The sequence below is a fragment of the Heterodontus francisci genome, chromosome 31 (assembly GCF_036365525.1).
Source record: "Heterodontus francisci isolate sHetFra1 chromosome 31, sHetFra1.hap1, whole genome shotgun sequence".
Classification (NCBI taxonomy): domain Eukaryota; kingdom Metazoa; phylum Chordata; class Chondrichthyes; order Heterodontiformes; family Heterodontidae; genus Heterodontus; species Heterodontus francisci.
In genome coordinates, this window is record NC_090401.1 from 46,336,398 (window position 1) to 46,356,320 (window position 19,923).

At 44.8% G+C, this 19,923-nt stretch overlaps 1 protein-coding gene across 1 annotated transcript in view; it reads right to left on the bottom strand.

Annotated features, from left to right (window-relative positions):
- LOC137347227 (exostosin-1-like) overlaps positions 1–15,678 on the bottom strand; it is a 297,713-nt gene extending 282,035 nt beyond the window's left edge. The window contains exon 1 of the mRNA XM_068011474.1: positions 14,236–15,678. Coding sequence (XP_067867575.1) covers positions 14,236–15,182 — 947 coding nt within the window. The 5' untranslated portion in view covers positions 15,183–15,678. The remainder of the gene's footprint in view (positions 1–14,235) is intronic.
- Positions 15,679–19,923: the final 4,245 nt, after the last annotated feature.

A 19,923-nucleotide genomic window follows, 5' to 3' on the forward strand; every position in this document is an offset into this window, starting at 1 on the left:
GAACAATCGGAGTGAAATCAAAATGGCTGGCTGGATAAAGGAATGTGCCTGTGAGGGAGATGGGCCACCAGCTCTGGTTACGAGTGGTCCTGGAGGTTTCATCATATAACCTCCCATCTCCAATCACCTCATCCAGTCAAACAGCCTTTATTTCCTCATCTCCAGTATTTTTTATAACTAATATTTAACTATAAATTTGGAAGAAAATGAAAGTAAAACACTTTCTTTTAAAACGTCCATATGATTCTTTTCCCAGGTATTGCTAACATTCTGGAGTCATAGCTTTAATCCCTAGAAACTCCAGGGCAATCCTGGACGGTTGGCAACCCTAGCAAGAGAGCTTGCCTTCAATCTCCCTTCGAATAGGCTAATAGAGTTATGTGAAGTAAGATGGAAGGGAGCTCAGATGGAGCATAAACACCAGCATGGACTAGTTGGGCTGAATAGACTGTCTCTGTGCTGTACATTCTATGTAATACCCTGAAATTCCGAAGAAGGGTCACTGACCCGAAACGTTAACTCTGCTTCTCTTTCCACAGATGCTGCCAGACCTGCTGAGTGATTCCAGCATTTCTTGTTTGTTCCTGAAATCTTTTTTGCTGGTTATGTTTCTCCCCACATCTTTTGAGGCCCAGTGGAGAGCAGAGACCATGTAGGGGTAGGATGAAAATGGAGGAGGGAGGGGACAAGAATGGAGGAGGGAGGGGATGACAGGAGTAGATCCATTGAGGGCAACCACCCCTACTCACTATGGTTGCCAACTCCATTTGAATGTACTTCTGGAGGTTTCATCACATCACCTCATGCTCACCAACTACGTGAACCCACACTACCACTATTGGTCATCTGGCATGTCCATCCTTATGGCAACCATCCTTGTGGCACCCTGCCCCACACTACTGCCATTAGCCACCTAACATGTCTATCTTGCAGAGCCCCACCTTCCCACAGTCAAGTGGGAAGCCAAAAGACTCTTTGTTACCTGATTGGCTGACATGTCAAGAATCATCCAGCCTTTGCAACCCCCACCTCCAATATTTTTAGAACTAATAAACAGAAATGCTCCTGGACATTAATCTTCAATTCCTAGAGACTCCAGGACAATCCTGGGGGATTAGCAACCCTACCACACACAGCACCAGTGAGTGTGTTTGTCTTGTATCACTGTTTGCAGAGTGCAGCCTACCTCCATTGCACAGCCTACCTCCAAGCCTTGCCAACAATTAAGGCAGCAGTCCCAGCTGCTTAGGCCAGCAGTTAGCAAATGATGGCCCTTTCCCCAGGGTCTCTGATGGCAACAGCATGCCATAATATAATACATTGGGCTGTATTTTGTTCTACCCCAGGCATTGGGGTCCGTGCTGTAGGTGGGGGCTGGGGGTGGGGGGGTGGGGGGAGCAGGAAGCTGCCTCCGGAAGAAGGCCACCAAGCATCCCAATGCCAGGAGGGCCTGGCCCGATATTGCTGGCAGTGGTGAGGTTTTGTGGCAGCCCCCCTGCCGCTCGGCAACGGGATCCCCATTTGAATATTAAAATAAATTAAAATTAATGAATAAATTATACTTATGCCGCTGCCTAATGTCCTGCTGCAATCTTCAGGCCGATGGCCGGCAGTCCTTCAGATCCCCTATCCAGGGAAACAAGACATCACACTGGAGGGGAGGGGGCAGGAGGTACGTTTATCAGTGCGGGAAGGGTGGGGGGGAAACGGGGTCAATGTAACATCACTGGTGTAGGGGATGGTGGGAAGGGTTGGAGTTTAATATTTATGCAGTTTGGGGTGGTGGTGGGGGTGGGGGGGGGGGAAGGTCAGATGGACAAGGTAAGTGTTTTGGAGGGGGGGGGGGAGAGGACGGCAAATAATTAATTTAATTGTTATTGGGGGGTGGGAGAGAGGCAGAAGAAATGTCTTTATTTATTTTTATTTACTTTATCTTTAAATATTTTAATTCCCCGGTAGGGCTGACAGCCCTTTAAAAATGGCGCCAGCGCCCGCGGAACGGCCAGCCAGCCCTTTCCATGTGATCGGGCCCTCTCCATGTGATCGGGGTGGGGGGGGGTGGGTGTGGGGGCAGCCCACCCCGACTATTTAAATGAGCCACTGCACAGAAGATTGCGGCGGCTCCGTGACCTCGCGGACCGCCATTTTTTTTTCCGCCCGCCGCCAATGTCAGAAGATTCAGCTCATTCATACAGATAATCATAATGTAATAATATATACACACACATCTATAAACATACATACATACTCACATACATGTATTATATCTTATAACAAGCTTCTGGAGACCAAGAGAGACCTAGCAGCTTCTCATCATCATATTAGTATATATGTACTTGCATGACACAGAGAGAACTCCCTGCCTTTCTTCGAAATAATGCATTGGAACACTTAGGTCCACTCAAGAAGGCAAACAGGACCTCAGTTTACTGTCTCATTTGAAAGAATGCACATCCAATAGTGCAGCGCTGCCTCGGTACTGAGTATCAGCCTCAATTATGTGCTCAAGTCTCCAGAGTGGGACTTGAACACATGCTCTGCTAACTCGGAGGCGAGACAGTGCTACCCACTGAGCCACGACTGATAGCAGAGGCATCGCAGCTTCCACTCAGTACCTTCCAGCATGGTTTCAATGGAAGGAAAATCCACGATACCACTTTCATGATCAGGTGGCAGAATGAGCATCTACTCTGTTCCTGGGGCTATTGGATCATGTAAGAAACAGCAAACTCAAGAAGACTGGTTTTCTTCCCTCTATGAAGCACCTTGGGACATTTTACTACATTAACTGTGCTAAATAAATGGGAGAGTTTGTAACAGATGAAGTAAATCAGCCAACGAGAATTTTCCTGCTTCTAAAATTAATGAGTGACCTGCCCTAACCAAACACATAGTGAAGATTTTAATCATCGACCTGAAACGTTAACTTTGTTCCTCTCTCCACAGATGCTGCCAGACCCGCTGAGCACTTCCAGCGTTTTCTGTTTTTATTTCAAATTTCCAGCATTCGCAGTATTTTGCTTTGGTGTTGTATGAATAACAATGAAAAGTAGTCTCCATTCTGAAGCTAGGTCAGTAAGAAAATTCTGAATATAGAAATAGAGATGTACAGAAACCCCAACAACGAAAAAAGAACAGAGAAGCAATTTATTTACCACATGGCGATGTATGTTAACAGATTTTGCTCTGACACAATAGAAGTGTCCGTAACTGGATCACAGTTGTGGGGTGATTTGCTCCTGTCACTGTATGGAGCAACAAAATGAAACAGGAAAATTTCCTCTGGGTGATGTTTCTTGGGAAAGGGTGAATGTTCTCAAGACATTTACAGTTCTATTACAAATACCAAGCAGAGAAAATGTTTCCACATTTCTTCACAACTTGCTGCACATTATGATTGTGTGATGTTATCCCTAATAATGACCGTATGTACACATACACACACACACATACAGACTTACTAAATATTAATATCCAACCTCACTAAGGACCCGAAGTTGAAACTTCTCCATCTCTCCTGATACAAGGCATGTTTCCTGCCTGTAACACCCTGCTCTCAACAAAGTCTAAGGGGCAAGTTATACTGCAGGTGCAGGGTTGGAGGGCGAGACGGACCGTCAGATGCATGCTACACTGCAGGATTCTGCATCACCCTCACTCAACAAATGCTGCTTTCATTTTAAAAACCAGGAGAGTGTGAATTACATAGAGTTTACAGCACAGAAACAGGCCATTCGGCCCAACAGGAGCAGGAGCAGGCGATACGGCCCCTCAACCTTGCTCTGCTATTCAAGAAGATAACAGCTAAACTTTTACGTCAACTCCATTTTCTCGCAGGAATCCTGGCCAGAATTTTCCGTTCCGCACCCCCCCGCACCCCTCACTCAGGAGCTGGCAGCGGGGGTGGGGACGTAAAATCGAGTGGAAAGCAGGGGGCGCCATTCCTGTCGCCTACCTGCCCCCGCTGCTATTTTACCAGCAGCACGTGGAGGTATAAAATGGCGCACCTGTCCCAGGCCAATTGAGGCCCTCAAGTGGCCAATTAATTGCCAGTTAAGGGACCCCTCCTACTGCTGCTGGCCAGGCACTATGACAGCTGAGCCACCCAGTAATACCTGGCTGGAGGGGCCCTCCTGATCGAGCACCCTGTGCCCCATAGAGGGCCACCTAGCAGCGCAAGCCGCACCCCCCCCCCCCCCTCCACCTGCCTCACGGAGCCCACACACTTACCTCCATTCTGGGGCTTGCTCCGTCTTGCTGGTCCTGGCTGGGTGCAGTCCCAGCAGTAACCACCACTCTAGTGGCACTGCTGGGACTAAGGAGCTGCTGGCATGCTGATTGGCTGGCAGCTCTTGGAGGTGGGACTTCCTGCCTCAGAGGGGCAGAAGTCCCAACTGAGGCAATTAAGGGTCTGGGCCATGTAAAATTGCTGCGTAGTTTCCAGGCCCAGCAGAGGCGGGTTCACCCCCAACTTTTCAGCTGGTGGGCGAGGCCTCTGCCACAACATAAAATTTCAGCCCCTTGATTCCTTTAGCACACAAAAATATATTGATTTCAGTCCTGAATATACTCATCAAATGAGCATCCATGGCTTCCAGGAGTACAGAATTCCAAGGATTCACAGCCTCTGAGTGAAGAAATTTCTCTTCATCTCAGTCCTAAATGGCCAACCCCTTATCCTGAGTCTATAATCCCTAGTTCTAGACTCTCTAGTCAGGGGAAACAGTCTCTTAGTAATGACCCTGTCAAGCTCTCTCGGAATGTGTGTGTTTTAATGAGATTATCTCTCATTCTTCTAAACTCCAGAGAACATAGGCCTATTCTACTCCATCTCATCCCTGGAATCACTCCAGTGAACCTTTGTTGCACCCCATCCAAATCAAATATATCCTTCCTTAGATAAGGAAACCAAATCTGTATAAACTGTTCCTGGTATGGTCTCACCAAAACCTATACAAAATTGCAGAAAGACTTCTTTATATTTACGTTCCAACCCCTTTGCAATCAAGGCCAACACCATTTTCCTTCCTAATTGTCTATTTTCCACAAAAGCCTCCTTCTACCTTACTTCATCTCACCCTGTCAAAATAGCCTTCTATTCCTTTCAGCCTCTTGTACTTAGCGAGCTTCCATTTAAATGCATCTATGCTATTTACCTCAATTATTCCAAGTGGTAGCGAATACCCCCACTCTCTGGGTAAAGACGTTTCTCCTGAATTCCCTACTGGATTTAGTGGCGGCAGTCTGAACAACAACAGTATAACTATCACATTAACGCATGGTATCTGCCTTGACTGTCATACGCATAAACTGGGGCTCTGGTGTTACAATATCTGATTATTTCTGGATAGTATTGTCTCTTCATTGTATTTCTAAAGGTGGTTTTCCTCAATGTCCATTTTGACTTCGCCAACTAGAAAACCTCTTTGCAGCTCCTGACTCCTTGGAATTGGCAGTGTACATTCCTATCCAGAGTTAGCCAATTTGGTTGACCTCTGGGCACTTGTTTGTTCTCGTCTTGTCTAGTTTTGGTATCACTGCGAATGAAAACATCTTCTGTACGTCTCTCATCAAACCACTTCATAATTTTCAAACCTTTAGCAGGTCACCCCTCCATTTTCTCTTTTCTGGATAAAAGGACCTGTTCAATCTTTTCTGATAGTTATAACCTCTAAAAGGGACGGTCAATTCTGCGAACATTTTAACTTTCAGTTATAAATGTTTTCAAATTATCAGGTAGTCCATCAAATCCTCTGATAACTTTTCAAATTTGGCTTCATTCAAGGCTACATTTCTGCCCCACTGAGCACGAGGCCACCTCCTCATAGGACTTGTGCTTCATGCGACTTTGAACACCATTAGTAGTATGATTAATAGTTCTGATGAGAGGTCATTGAACTGAAGCATCAACTCTGTATCTCTCTCTCCACAAAGGCCACCTGGCCTGCTGAGTGTTTCCAGTGTTCTCTGGCATTAAAAACGCAGTTTGCTTCTGTACCAATGTTGTCCACTAACCATATGTGGCTAATTGCATTTTTGATCAGTAAAGAAAAATGAGGAATAGATACCAGTGGCAGGCATGTGGGCTGCGATTTTTTCGGGCGACAGGGGTCTCGACCTCCAGCAAAAGCGCCGCCTAGAACCCCACATCACCCCTTCTGTGGGAGGCCCGCTAAATCAAGTGCCAATTAGGCACTTAACTGGACAGCGATGGGCCTTCTATGGGATCAAGAACCCTGGCAACAGAAGTCCTGCTGTCTGAGAGCTGTCAGCCAATCAGAGGCTGCCAACTCTTTAACTCAGCAGTGTCAACATGGAGGCAGTGACTGCCACCAGTGGAACACCCACCAGAGGCTTAGGAGGGGCGCAGGACCCAGGCCACAGGTAAGTCAGGGCAGGAGGGGTCTCCAGGGGTGGGGGATCACAGGGGAGTAGGTGTCGGGGGTTTGACAGCAAGGATGGGGGATGGCTCTCAGCAGGCCCCCCCTTTCCAATGCCAGGTCCCTCGTTCAGGCAGTAAGACCCTTTTAATGAGGGACCCCATCCGGCAAGCAACCCACAGAGTTTTCTTGCCATGTCAGCAATCTCTACTGGCGAACACTTCTATACAGAGCAGTACAAACATAAACTATACAGTTTAACTTAGTATCTGTGGCTACTTAATCTGATCTTTGAAAAACAACAGTCTTCAAGCATAAGAAATAAGAAGAAATAAGACAGACACACCAAACTTCCAGAATCCCATTGTATCAGCCTCGATTAAAAGCTCAAGTCCTGGAATGGAGCTTGAACCTGTGACCTTGTGACCCAGAGTCGATTAATACTCCCACTCGGCTTGCCTGAAAATAAGATTGTTTGATATTTGAAAGGACCCTCAATCAGAACCTCAGAATCTCTGCTAAAGGGTGCAATCAAAACATTACCTTGCTTTCGCTGGCATTAATGCTGATTATGAGGAGGGAAATGGGGAATTCTGCCTTTGTTACAATTTGTAGTAAAATTGTGCCTATTTTTGAGACAATTCACTAGAAATAGTAAACACAGGAAGTCTTCCTGTCATGTCCGCAATGTGGTTAACTTAACACCCACAGGAACTTGTCCCTCACATCAGAATCAAAAATGGAGCATGTAAAAATATTTAATAACCAGCTGAATTACTGTTGAATAAATACTGATATTGTACTGGATGGGCAGTACAACAACTTGCACTAACTTAGCAAGATGTTCCTAATGTGCTTTTCGAAGAATGTGGAAGGAATGAATATTGAGCAGCAACTGCAGAGATGTTGAAGATGTGAAAGAAAGTATAAGAAAAGATTGGTTTCGAAGATACATTGGAAGATGGGGAGAGATACGACCTGGCAGAGGGACTGAGCAAGTGAATTCTAGAGTGTGGGACATGAAGGCTAAAGGCTCTATCACCAATGGTCAAGTGGAAAGAGTGGGGTGTGCAGTGGACCAGAGCTGGAAGACGATAGGGATCCAAACTGGGACATGAGGCTGTTCAATCTGTGACAGAATATTTTAACACAAATAATGCAAGAAAGACTTGCATTTAGACAGCGCAGTTTACAATCTCAGGACGCCCCAAAGCACTTTACAACCAATTAAATACTTATGAGGTGGGGTCACTATTGTAATGTAGGAAACGTGGTAGTCAATTTAAACACAGCAAAGGTCCAACAAACAGCAATGAGATAATGACCAGTAATCTGTTTTTAGTGATGATGGTTGAGGAATTAATATTGGCCAGTACACTGCTACAAACTCCCCCACTCTCCTTTGAATAGCGTCATGGGATCTTTTGCATCCACCTGAGAGGTTGGATGGGGATTTAGTTTATCGTCTCAACCAAAAGATATCACCTCCGACAGTGCAGCAACTCCCTCAGTACTGCACTGGGAGGCTCAGCCTAGATTTTGTGTTCAAATCCCTGGAGTGGAACTTGAATTCACAACCTCTGACACAGATACCTCCATTATCCACATTTGTGATCATCAGTCAGAATTTCAGTTTGGCAAAGACTTGCACATCACATGGTCTCACTACAGCCATGCTAGTACCAATGAAGCACACAGTGCAAGAAGGATTCAATTCAGTTTGCCTTCATTCCTGTGCAAGAGCATTACTTTGTCACTTCCATTGAGGGAGATCCCTCCATTGACACAACTTAACCACTACTTGTTGGTGTACAATTCATCTCCTCACTTTTTTCAACCAGGTTAATGTGCCCCATGGCCTTTCACCCCAGTTTCCAAACAATAAAAATACTACTGTTTACTACATGACCTTGGCTTCACAGCTGTTCAATTCACTCAGTGCCTTCATTACCCTCTGGCTCCATGAAGCCAAAAGTAGCTCTTACTGAAGGTGTAAATGGCCTCACTTGGGGAGAAAGTGTGATACAATTTTCAAGTATGCAGCCTCTCATGCTTCAGCATATAAATCAAAAAATTGCCATTGCACTTACAAGCTTCCTTTTTGCTGAAATCACATTATCTGAAGGAACTTTGCAGGTATTTTCGCTCTTACACTTTGCTGCAAGCAGGATACATTGAGCGGAGTCAAAAGCAGGCAGTTCAGCACATAGAAGTGAAAAAGTTTCTGCTCAGTGTCCATTCCTTCCACATTCTTCGAAAAGCACATTAGGAACATCTTGCTAAGTTAGGGGTGCAAGTGCAAGTTGTTGTGAGGGATACAGATTGTCAGCTTGGCTCAGCCACTCTGGTCCCCGAGTCAAAAGGCTGAAGGCTCGACCCAGATCATAATCCTGTATAATCTATGTGCAGCAAAGCAATTAGAGATTAATTTTGATAATTTCATGGAATTTCTATGGACCCACAGCAAGCTGATGAAATATTGTTAGGTACTGATATGTAAATATGTCCCTGTAATTAACAAATGAATAATTATAGTCACAATCCAAACTGTGGGCTGACTGATTTCCAAGACTTTCAGTGCAAAACAAAGAAAAATTACAGGTATGCTTATGGTACCATAGAACAAAACTGTTAATATAATCAACTGCTACAAAATAACTAGTTACTATCGCACAGTAATTGACATTAGTGAGTAATGTTTGACCAGTGACATCAACTGTGCCCTTGAGTGATGTACATCAACACACTATGAATGACGGCTGTGCACAATAGAATACTTCCTGTTTCAGCAACAAGCAGAATAAATGAAGCTTCCCCAATGCTTCCCCAGGGCACAAAATTCTTGAACTGTATTCAAGAGAACTTTTTTAGCCAGCACATAACAAGCCCAATGAGATTTCTAGATTAAGTCTTCGGTAATGAAGCTGGGCAAGTGGATGAAGTAGCAGTGGGTGAACATTTTGAAGATAGTGACCATAATACAGTTAGTTTTAGCACAATCATGGAAAAGGATAAAGATAAAACAGGAGTAAAAGTTCTAAATTGGGGGAAGGCAAATTTTACGAAACTGAGAGGTGATCTGGCGAAAGTGGACTGGATACAGCTACTTGAAGGAAAATCAGTGGCAAACCAGTGGGAGGAATCTCAAAAGCGAGATTCTAAGGGGAACGTAAAGGCATGTCTCCACAAAGATAAAGGGTGGTATGGCCAAATCTAGAGCCCCCTGGTTATCTAGAAGCATACAGGGTAAGTTAAAGCAGAAAAAGAAAGCTTACGACAGTCACAAAAAACGTAATAATTTAGAAAGCCTAGAGGAGTATAGAAAGTGCAGGGGTGAAGTAAAAAAGGAAATTAGAAAAGCAAAGAGAGGACATGAAAAATTATTGGCAGGTAAAATCAAAGAAAACCCAAAGATGTTTTATTAATACTTTAAGAGCAAGAGGATAACTAAGGAAAGGGTAAGGCCTATCAAAGGTGTACAAGGGAACTTATGCGTGGATGCAGAAGATCTGGGCAGGGTTCTTAATGAGTTTTTTGTCTCTGTCTTCACGAAGGAGAGGGATGATGCAGAAATTGTAGTAAAAGAGAAGTGTGAAATATTAGATACGATAAGCACAAGGTAAATAAGTACTAGAGGGTCTGACATCCTTGAAAGTGAATAAATCACCGGGGCCGGATGGATTGCATCCCAGGTTGTTAAAAGAAGCCAGGCAGGAAATAGCGGATGCAGTGAGGATCATCTTCTAATTCTCTCTGGATATGGGCGAGGTACCAGAGGATTGGAGGTTTGCGAATGTTGTTCCATTATTTAAAAAGGGTGCAAAGGATAGGCCAAATAATTATAGGCCAGTCAGTCTGACCTCGGTGGTGGGTAAATTATTAGAATCAATTCTGAGAGGCAGGATAAATTGCCATGTAGAAAGGCATGGATTAATCAGGGATAGTCAGCATGGATTTAATAAGGGAAGGTCATGTCTCATTAACTTGATTGAGTTTTTTGAGGAAGTATCAAAGAGGATTGATGAGGGCAGTGCATGTGGTCTACATGGATTTTAGTAAGGCATCTGACAAGGTCCCACATGGCAGACTGGTTATAAAAATGAAAGCCCATGGGATACAGGGGATTGTGGCAAGGTGAATCCAAAATTGGCTCAGTGACAGGAAACAAAGGATAATGATCGACAGATGTTTTTGTGAATGGAAAGCGGTTTCCAGTGGCGTTCCACAGGGCTCAGTGTTGGCCCATTGCTGTTTGTGTATATTGATGATTTGGACTTAAATGTGGGAGGCATGATTGGGAAATTTGCTGATGACACAAAAATTGGCTGTGTAGTTGACATTGAAGAGGATAGCTGTAGACTCCAGAATGATATCAATGGTTTGGCTGAGTGGGCGGTAAAGTGGCAAATGGAATTCAATCCGGAGAAGTGTGAGATCATGCATTTGTGGAGGGCAAACAAAGCAAGGGAATACACAATAAATGGGAGGATATTGAGAGGGGTAGAAGACATGAGAGACCTTGGAGTGTATGCCCACAGGTGGCAGGACAGGTAGATAGAGTGAAGAAAACATATGGAATGCTTTCCTTTATTGGCCGAGGTATAGAATACAAAAGCAGCAATGAAATGCTGGAACTGTATAAAAGGCTGGTTAGGCCACAGCTGGAGTATTGCACACAGTTCCGGTCACCGCATTACAGGAAGGACATAATTGCTCTGGAGAGAGTACAGAGGAGATTTACAAGAATGTTGCCAGGGCTTGAAAGTTGCAGCTTTGAGGAAAGATTGGATCGGCTAGCGTTGTTTTCCTTAGAACTGAGGAGTGGCTTAGTTGAGGTGTACAAAATTATGAGGGGCCTAAATAGAGTAGACAGGAAGGTCCTGTTTCCCCTAGTGGAGAGGTCAATTACCAGGTGACACAGATTTAAGGTGATTGGATTAGAGGGGACATGAGGAAAACATTTTCACCCAGAGGGTGGTGGGTGTCTGGAATTCACTGCCAGGAATGGTGGTGGAGGCTGAAACCCTCAACTCTTTTAAAAGGTACCTGGACATGCGCCTGAAGTGCTGTAACTTGCAAGGCTATGGACCAGGTGCTGGAAGGTGGGATTAGATTGGGCAGTTGGTTTTTTCGGCCGGAGTAGACACGATGGGCTGAATGGCCTCCTTCTGTGTCGTAATTTTTCTATGGTTCTATGGCTTTAGGAGGGAAATGCATCAGCATAGTCTGATACTTAACAGCAGTAGGCTATTTGACCCCTCGTGCCTGTTCTGCCATTCCATTAGATCAAGGCTGATCGGTATCTCAACTCCAGTTACCCACCTTTGCTCCATATCCCTTAATACCCCTACCCAATATGAAACTATCAATCTCAATCTTAAAGCATGCAACTGACTCCCATCCTCCACAGCCTTTTGGAAGATAGCATTTCAGATTTCCTTTATGCAAAGAATTGCTTCCTGACATCACTCCTGATCCGCCCAGCTCTAATTTTAAGTTTACGCCTTTGTTCCAGACTATCTCACAGCCACTAGAGGATATAGCTTCTATCTACCCTCTCAACTTCTTTAATCATCCTAAACATCTCAGTTAGATCACACCTTCAACATTCCATAATCAAGGGAATTCAAACCTAGTCTATGCAGCTTGTCCCTCATGATTTCACTCTTTCAGCCCCACTGTCAACCTGGTGACTACAGACCAGGAACATTCCATGTTTCATTCCTGAGATGGGCTGCAAAAAGGCAGCCGATCTCATTCCCAGTGATGGTAAATGCACTACCATTACCCCAAGTGCCTTAGGGAGGTGCCAGGGAAAGAAAATAAAAGAATTCAGCAAGGGTTTCTACTCAGATCAGTGCCTGCCATGGTCAAATATCTGGTCACCACCTGGGCTCACACCTGGAACATGGCCACTTTGGTTAGTTACTAAATGGCCAACGACCCCCGCGGAACCAAAACCCACTGTGAGTCGGCACCTACAGGAGAAGTGGGGAGCAAATCGAGGGGTCTAAAATGCCACAAATGCAGCATGTGTCTCCTGACTAAGAGTTGTGATTGAAGTATCTCCCATTCAGAACAAATTTTGACCTTAATCAGCAGGTGTGCAGCTACATCCAAGACTGATTAACAGCCGATGGATTTTGATCTCAAGTTTTTCCTGAGAATGCATTAGATACGCTCAGGCAGATGTAGATTGCATACAGGTCAAATATATACACCTAATCATTCCTTTGAAACGTGACTGTTTCAGTAGAGCAGGTTATTTCAATTCTACGACAATCATTTCAGATACCGGTCATGTAACACTAATGTCAAGGTAGCAGGCAAACCCTATATGTGTGAGTGGTGCTTGATAGCCATCGAGGCAACACATTCATCAGAGGGCAAGAATATGTATTGATAAAACCAGTCTTAACAACACTGTTAGATTATAAAAGGGAAGATAACTTGAATGTTGGCACTGGTTGCCTTGACAAGTGATATCCTGAAGGATACTTCAAGTCAATAAGCTGATCGACAAAGTACCTCTTGTCCATTACTCCACATGCACTATACGACATCAGAACCTCATGGATTAACCCAATGAGTAGATAGACCATTGAAAAGCACAGCACTAGATCTGGAATGAGTGCTGCAAGAAATGCTAGCCAATAGTCCGCAACAAAAGGTTTGGGAGTACAGGTCCATTTTGATCAGAAACATCCAATCTTTACAGCAGGAATTAACATCTACAGATCACTTTAGACAAAAGTGCATCAAAACCTTGAGGCTTTGCCTCTTTAAACTCTTGCTTTTGTCACTCAGATCTACTACATACATAAAAGGTGATTCTTGCATTAGACAATACCCTCCCCAAAAAATTCCATCCAGAGTTTTAAGAAAAAGAAAACAAGACATTACAGGTCATAGCCATCAAAATTCTTACTTTCCTGTTGGCTGCGATCCAGAAAGCTATTTTTCTTCCCAATCAATTAGGACATTCCTTTTAGCTGTTGCTTGGCTTTTTCAAGATCTGATTGAAATTGCCCCTCAATCTCCCATTTCCAGTTATGGTTTTAGCGGATTTTAAATCTCCTCTTCTTTGTATCTATCTCGCAGGCCTGCTCCCGACTTTAAAATCACTTCTGTATCTATACTCCGGCTCTTGGTCGAGTCGGGGGAGAGCTGCGATTGAAGAACCACAGCACAGCACACAGACGGAGCTATGCAGGAGCCGCCTGATGTACGCTGCACCTACTGGCTCCACCATCATTGGAGACTTGCTCCAGTCGGGGGAAAACCCGAGGGACAATACATTCTGCGTATAAGCAACCCTTCGCCCAACAGTGTCAAACTGGGACATAAAGTTGTAGCCTTAAGAGTATAACGGGCAAACTAAAATTAATCACAAATCAAAATGCCTATCTTTTCACATATTTTGATGTTATAACATTTCCATCAGATCCTAAGACCTCTAAGCCTTAATAGAGGCTTAACCTTATTCAAACGATCTGAGCCCAACCAAAAATACCAGCTTAAAATGTTAGCAAGCATCACCCTCCCCATCCCATGAATATCCCAGAACAAACAAGGAAACTTGCGCACGCCCGAGAACTGTTCTTAGAAAACTTATGTCACAATTACACTGGCGCAAAATTATCCTAATCCTGAAGAGGGCCCTGACCTTGAGAGAGTTTGTCCGAGATTAAAAATGCTCAACTTTAAAGTCTGGACATCCCAAAATACACAATGTCCTATAGTTGCAAAAACAGAATGGCCATAAACCCTCTCCTGAAATATCAAACACTTAACTTGGGGAATATTTTAAAATGTCAAAACGTGTTAGACTTTTCAATGAAGGTTGTCCACTTACTTCTCATACTCCTGGTTGTCTCTGTCACAGCGGCCGTCCTTGTGTTTTTCCCAGTCTTTCCCATGTTTACAAGTGGTCAGTGAGATAATATCCTTCCCATTGTGGATATGGTGTAAGGCATTCCTGGTATCTGACCCAATTCCTGTCAAGTACCTCTTGCCTTTGAAGACCAACAGGTACTTTCTCCTGGGTGGGACGTTGTTGTAGAGCAGCCAGCCTTTCTCTCCACCCTTCTGAGGATGCTCTCTTGAAAACAAAGGGATGGAGACATCAAAATGTGGCCTGTAACTCTCCATGTAAAAACTTGCTTTGGCCACCATGGCCTGGCCAACGTCAAAGCCCAGATCCTCCGTATAATCAGGCCAAGTTCCCGAGTAGAGGTTAAATATCAGATGGTTCCTCCCGTTATTCCACAAGAGAGAACTCTGGATTTTGCTATCGACGTCGTGAATGTATTGCAAGGAAAGCTTATCCCGATCTAAAGTGTCTATACCCATGACAAATAAGCAGGCCTGGTGTGGATCCGGAGTGTAATACCGGGACCCCTGGATGGACGCGAGAATTTTTTGGTAACTTTCAGAAACTTTATCCCCTTTGGACTGGGGGTAGATGTAAACCCCGAAGCCTCGTTTCTCGCACAGAGACAGGTCAAAACAGGTCTCCATCCGACACCTGCTGTCCTTGTACACGATCGCTCTGTTCTCCCTCTTGATCTTTGGAGACTCCCGCAGCCCAACATCCACCTCCCCTCCTCCTCCAGGCTGCTCCACAAAACTTTTGAGCGTCGCCTCATCGTCCCACGCTGGCCATCTCCTCGCCATCACCATCTCCTCGCTCTGCCTCCGTGACAAGAACTTCAGTTGCCGGATCTGCGCTCCCCCGAAGTAGAAAAGCAAGAGCCAGCAAGCGCAGAATGCGATCAAGATGTATTTCTTCCTGGCCTGCATGTGTCCAGGACCATTCGCTCTCCTCGGGAGGAAGATGCTGAAGAGGAGAAGGTTACAGGAGGTGGCACTTGGACTGGATGGAAGAGCAGAGAGGAGCCCGACACCCCGGATCTCAAGCGCTTCCAGATCCCAGCGCAGCCACAAGATGCATCCTCCCGGTTCCAAAGCAAGGGTAGGTGTGGACCAGCGGTAGCCCAGCCGGGCATGGGGCAGCCGAGGACATTTGCTGCCCGTGCCTGGAGCTGGAGCCGGGAACTTGTTAAGGGAAGGAGATGCTGCTGGAAGCGCCAGCGGGGGGTTGCCGAGTGCCGGGGCTGGGAGGAGCGGTGTCTCTCTGAGGCTGGGGCCGCGGGTGGGAGCTGCTGAGCCGGGGTTGGGAGCGGTAGCGGCTCCGGGAGGGACTCACTCCCGAATTGTATCCATCTCGCTGACACTCAGGTGTAACCGTGTCCAAACATTCCATTTCCGAACCTTGGCTCCACCAACATTCCAAGCAAGCCACGCCCCCGCCCCAAACACACCCACCCCATTGGCCAATCCGCTTGACTTTCATCACTCTCCGATTGGATAATGCAAGTCCCCAACGAGAAAGCCCCACCCCCTGCTCTAGCACTGACTGGTCAGTGTCGCTGTCCATCAGCAGCTTAGCTCCCCGTCTTGATGTCGAGTGGCTGAATCTGCAGCCGAAGCCCCGCCTCTTTCCCCGTGTCCGAACGTGCTGAGCGTCAGGTGTAAAAAAAATCGGCAGGAATTTTCATTTAAAGCCCAGTCCCGGGGGGAGGCTAGGGCAATGCAGACGCGGGAGGGTTTGCGGTCTCCGGGCAACTGTGCAACAGCAAGCTGACAGGTTGCAGAGGCAGGAACACTTTTGAAACAAAGAAATATTTAAAGAGCACCAGTCGCCAGTGCTCTCGAATATCTGGCCTTCAAGACTGACATTTCTGCTGATTTATCTTTAACTTGGAACGGTTTTTTTTCAATATAAAAGGATCAAATACACAGCAGGTTGATTAATGATGAGCCTTGCTCTTGATCAAGGGTTTTCTGCCTCCAACTTGTCAGCAGTACATTCAAGTTTTTATCTTATGATTGAAATTTTATCCAGAGGCAAAATTTACACTGCTTTTCCGGAGCAACTGGCCTCAAACATGTTTTTAAAAGTTAACCAAGGTTCCACAGAATAAATTAAAGGTGCTTGGTTATCATGGATTCTTTGGCCTGCAGACTCCTGTCTACTGTACACCCATCACCCCCATTCTTGCCAACGTCCGTTGACTCCCCGTCCAACAATCCTTCGACTTTAAAATTCTCATCCTGGTGTTCAAATCCCTCCACGGCCTCAGACTACCATATTTTGATAAACTCCCCCAGCTCTACAACCCTCCAGACTTTCTGTGTTCCTCCAATTCTGGCCTCTTGTGTATCCCTGCTTTCCTTCCCCCCACCATTGGTGGCCGTGCCTTCAGCTGCCTGAGCCCCAAACTCTGGAATCCCTTCCTTAAATCTACCTTTAAGATCTCCTCCATAAAACCTACCTCTTCGACCAAGAATTTGGTCACCTGTCCTAATATCTCCTTGTGTGGTTCAGTGTCAAACTTTCTTTAATAATCGCTCCTGTGTAGTATTTTGGGGTTATATAAATGCAAGTTGTAGTTGTGTACAATCAGAGGAGTCTTCTTGAGCATGAAAGAAGGAAGTAGCCAATTAATTCACCTGCTGTTTTTAAACACACCAAGCTCCCTCATCGTGATAGGAGAATGCATCATAGGCAGGAGTCACACAGTATAGCAGGGGTCTTACCAGCCATAAACTGTTCTCTGCAACTATTAGTTTCAACCCAATAGTGTGCTGTAACCCCACCCTGATGTTTGCTGATATTGATCCAAAAAACTAAGCACAGATCATTTGCAATGTGTTACATGAAGCACTATTTTGTCATATGCGTGAATACAACTTACTGCCAGCCACAAAATACAAATTCCACTTCAGGTCATCCAAAACTCTGCTATCCTTATCCTCTCAGACCGCATCCTACTCACCTACCATCCCAATACCTGCTGACCTACATTGGCTCCCATGCCTCAAATTTAGCATTCTCATCCTTGTAGTTAAATTTCTTCATGATCCCCCACCCCCCGTAATCTCTTTGATCTCTACAGTTTTCCAACTCCTGATCACTCCATTCCTCCACTCTGGCCTCTTGCATGTTCCTCCACTCCCGACATCCCACCATTGGCAGCTGTGCCTTCAGTCACCTAGAACCTACCCTCTATAATTCCCTCAATAAACCTCTCTGCCTCTCCACTTCTTTCTTCACCTTTAAGATCCTCGATAAAATCCACTTCTTTGGACGAACTTTTGGTCACCCATAGGAACAGCAGGAGACCATTCAACTCCTTAGTCTGCTCCACCATTCAGTAATATCATGGCTGATATTCTATCTCAACCCACTTTCCTGCCTAATCCCCTGATCACTTGAATCCCTTCGTGTCCAAAAATCTATTGATTTCGATCTTAAATATACTCAAATGTTGAGCATCCATTGTCTTCAGGGCCTGAGAATTCCAAAGATTTGGCACCTTCTGAGATAAGGAGAAGAAATTTCTCCTTACCTTAGCCCTAAATGGTCAACTCCTTATCCTGAGACTATGACCTTTTGTTCTAGACTCTCCAGTTAAGGGAAACGAGCCATCAGCATCTCATCTCTCCTCTGTTGAGTGAGCTCATGTATAAGTAAGTGTATGTAAATTAACCAGTGGGAGAGGGAACAAATGTGTCTGCTTTTGTTTCCAATTGAGCACACTCATGCACTAGCATAACTGTACAAACAAGTATGCACAACTGAGTCTACATGGCTGCACATGTTCCATGTCGCTGGAAATATTGCATTGTCACTGTTTACACATAGTCATCTGGACAGCAATTGCTGACCATCCAAAAACTGTAACTTTCCGTGTTTCCTATCCAGGTCATAAAGAAAGAAAGAACTTGCATTTATCGTATATCTTCAATGACCTCATGACACCCCGAAGTGTTGCACAACTAATGAATTATGTTTGAAGTCACTTGTTATGTAGGCAAATATGAAAAACAAATTGTGCACAGAAAGGAGTCACATACATCAATGTAATAAATGGCCAGTTAATCTATTTTAGTGATGTTGGTTGAAGGATAGATATTAAAGAAAGAACTTACATTTATATAGCCTCTTTCACAACATCAAGGTGTCCCAGAGAGTTTTACATTGAATTTAGTATTTTTGAAGTGTAGTCACTGTTGTAATGTAGAAACATGGCAGTCAATTTCACACAGCAAGCTCCCACAAACATCAAAGTGATAACGACCAGATCTTCTGTTTTTAGTGATGTTGGTTAAGGGATATATATTGGCCAGGACACTTGGAAGAAATCCCTTGATCTTCTTTGAATAGTGCTAGCTTTTACATCCACCCGAGAGGACAGATGGGGCCTTGGTTTAAACATCTCATGCGCACCACACTCTCTCAGTACTGTACTGAAGTGGCAGCCTGGATTATGTGCTCAAGCTCTGGAGTGGATCACAAACCCATCACCTCCTGATTCAGATGAGATGTTTCTTGGATTTAAGACTCCATTCACCCCAATGAAGCATCAGTAAAATGTGGTTTAATTTTGTACTGATCTGAAGTTGTGTAAAGCCTTGACTGACTCCAGGGAGAGGCAGACTCTTTGGAGGGTACAGTCACATGCTACTCCAGAGTTAAGTCATGCCCTGACTCTCGATTGACATTACTGACTCAAAGATGTGAGACTCTGTCTTGATTTTAATAGCCCAAAAATCAGGAGCAGCACAAATGAGGCACACTGACATCTGCAGTTAATCCTCTGATCTGCGATCTCATCGAGTCAGGACATTGGGATTCATGGCAAGGTGGATTTCAGCCTTTCACCTTCCTTACTTGGGTCTGGATCACAGTTTAAGTTGTGCAGATTGTAAATTGGAATAGCAGAGTTTGCATTTCTATATGAATTAACTCAGTTATACCCTAGGGGAAGGGAGTTGGTGAGGAGTCCAAGGGCAAATGTCAGAGGAAGAAAGCATTAAAGAGAGAAAATAGATTCAGGGATAGACGGTTTATTATGATAAAGCAGCTGAGGTGTTAGGAAAAGATGCAGTAAACTATCAATAATGGAGTAACTGATACACACCATTATGATATTGGCTAAAGTGTTTTGACTGTAATAGAAGGAGACTGAAAATGTGGTACAGGAACTCAAAGCTAGTACGGAATGATGTGAATGGACCAAAGGTGAGAATGGATGTGAAGCTCCCTCAATAACTCCATGAGTAAATATAGTCCCTATTCCTGTTATTTAGAGCTATTTAGAGTCCCTATTCCTGTTAGTTAATGTGCATTTGCTGGGTCTTTGTAGACTAATTGATAGAGCTTGATTGATCTGATTAGGCTATCTCTATTATCGTTGTATCATGTTCCTTAGACAGCACCTTCAAAACCCGCGACCTCTACCGCCTAGAAGGACAAGGGCAGCAAATGCTTGGGAACACCACCACCTGCAAGTTCCCCTCCGAGCCACACACCATCCTGAGTTGGAACTATATCGCCGTTCCTTCACTGTCGCTGGATCAAAATCCTGGAACTCCCTTCCCAACAGCACTGTGGGTGTACCTACCCCACATGGACTGCAGCGGTTCAAGAAGGCAGCTCACCACCACCTTCTCAATTAGGGTTGGGCAATAAATA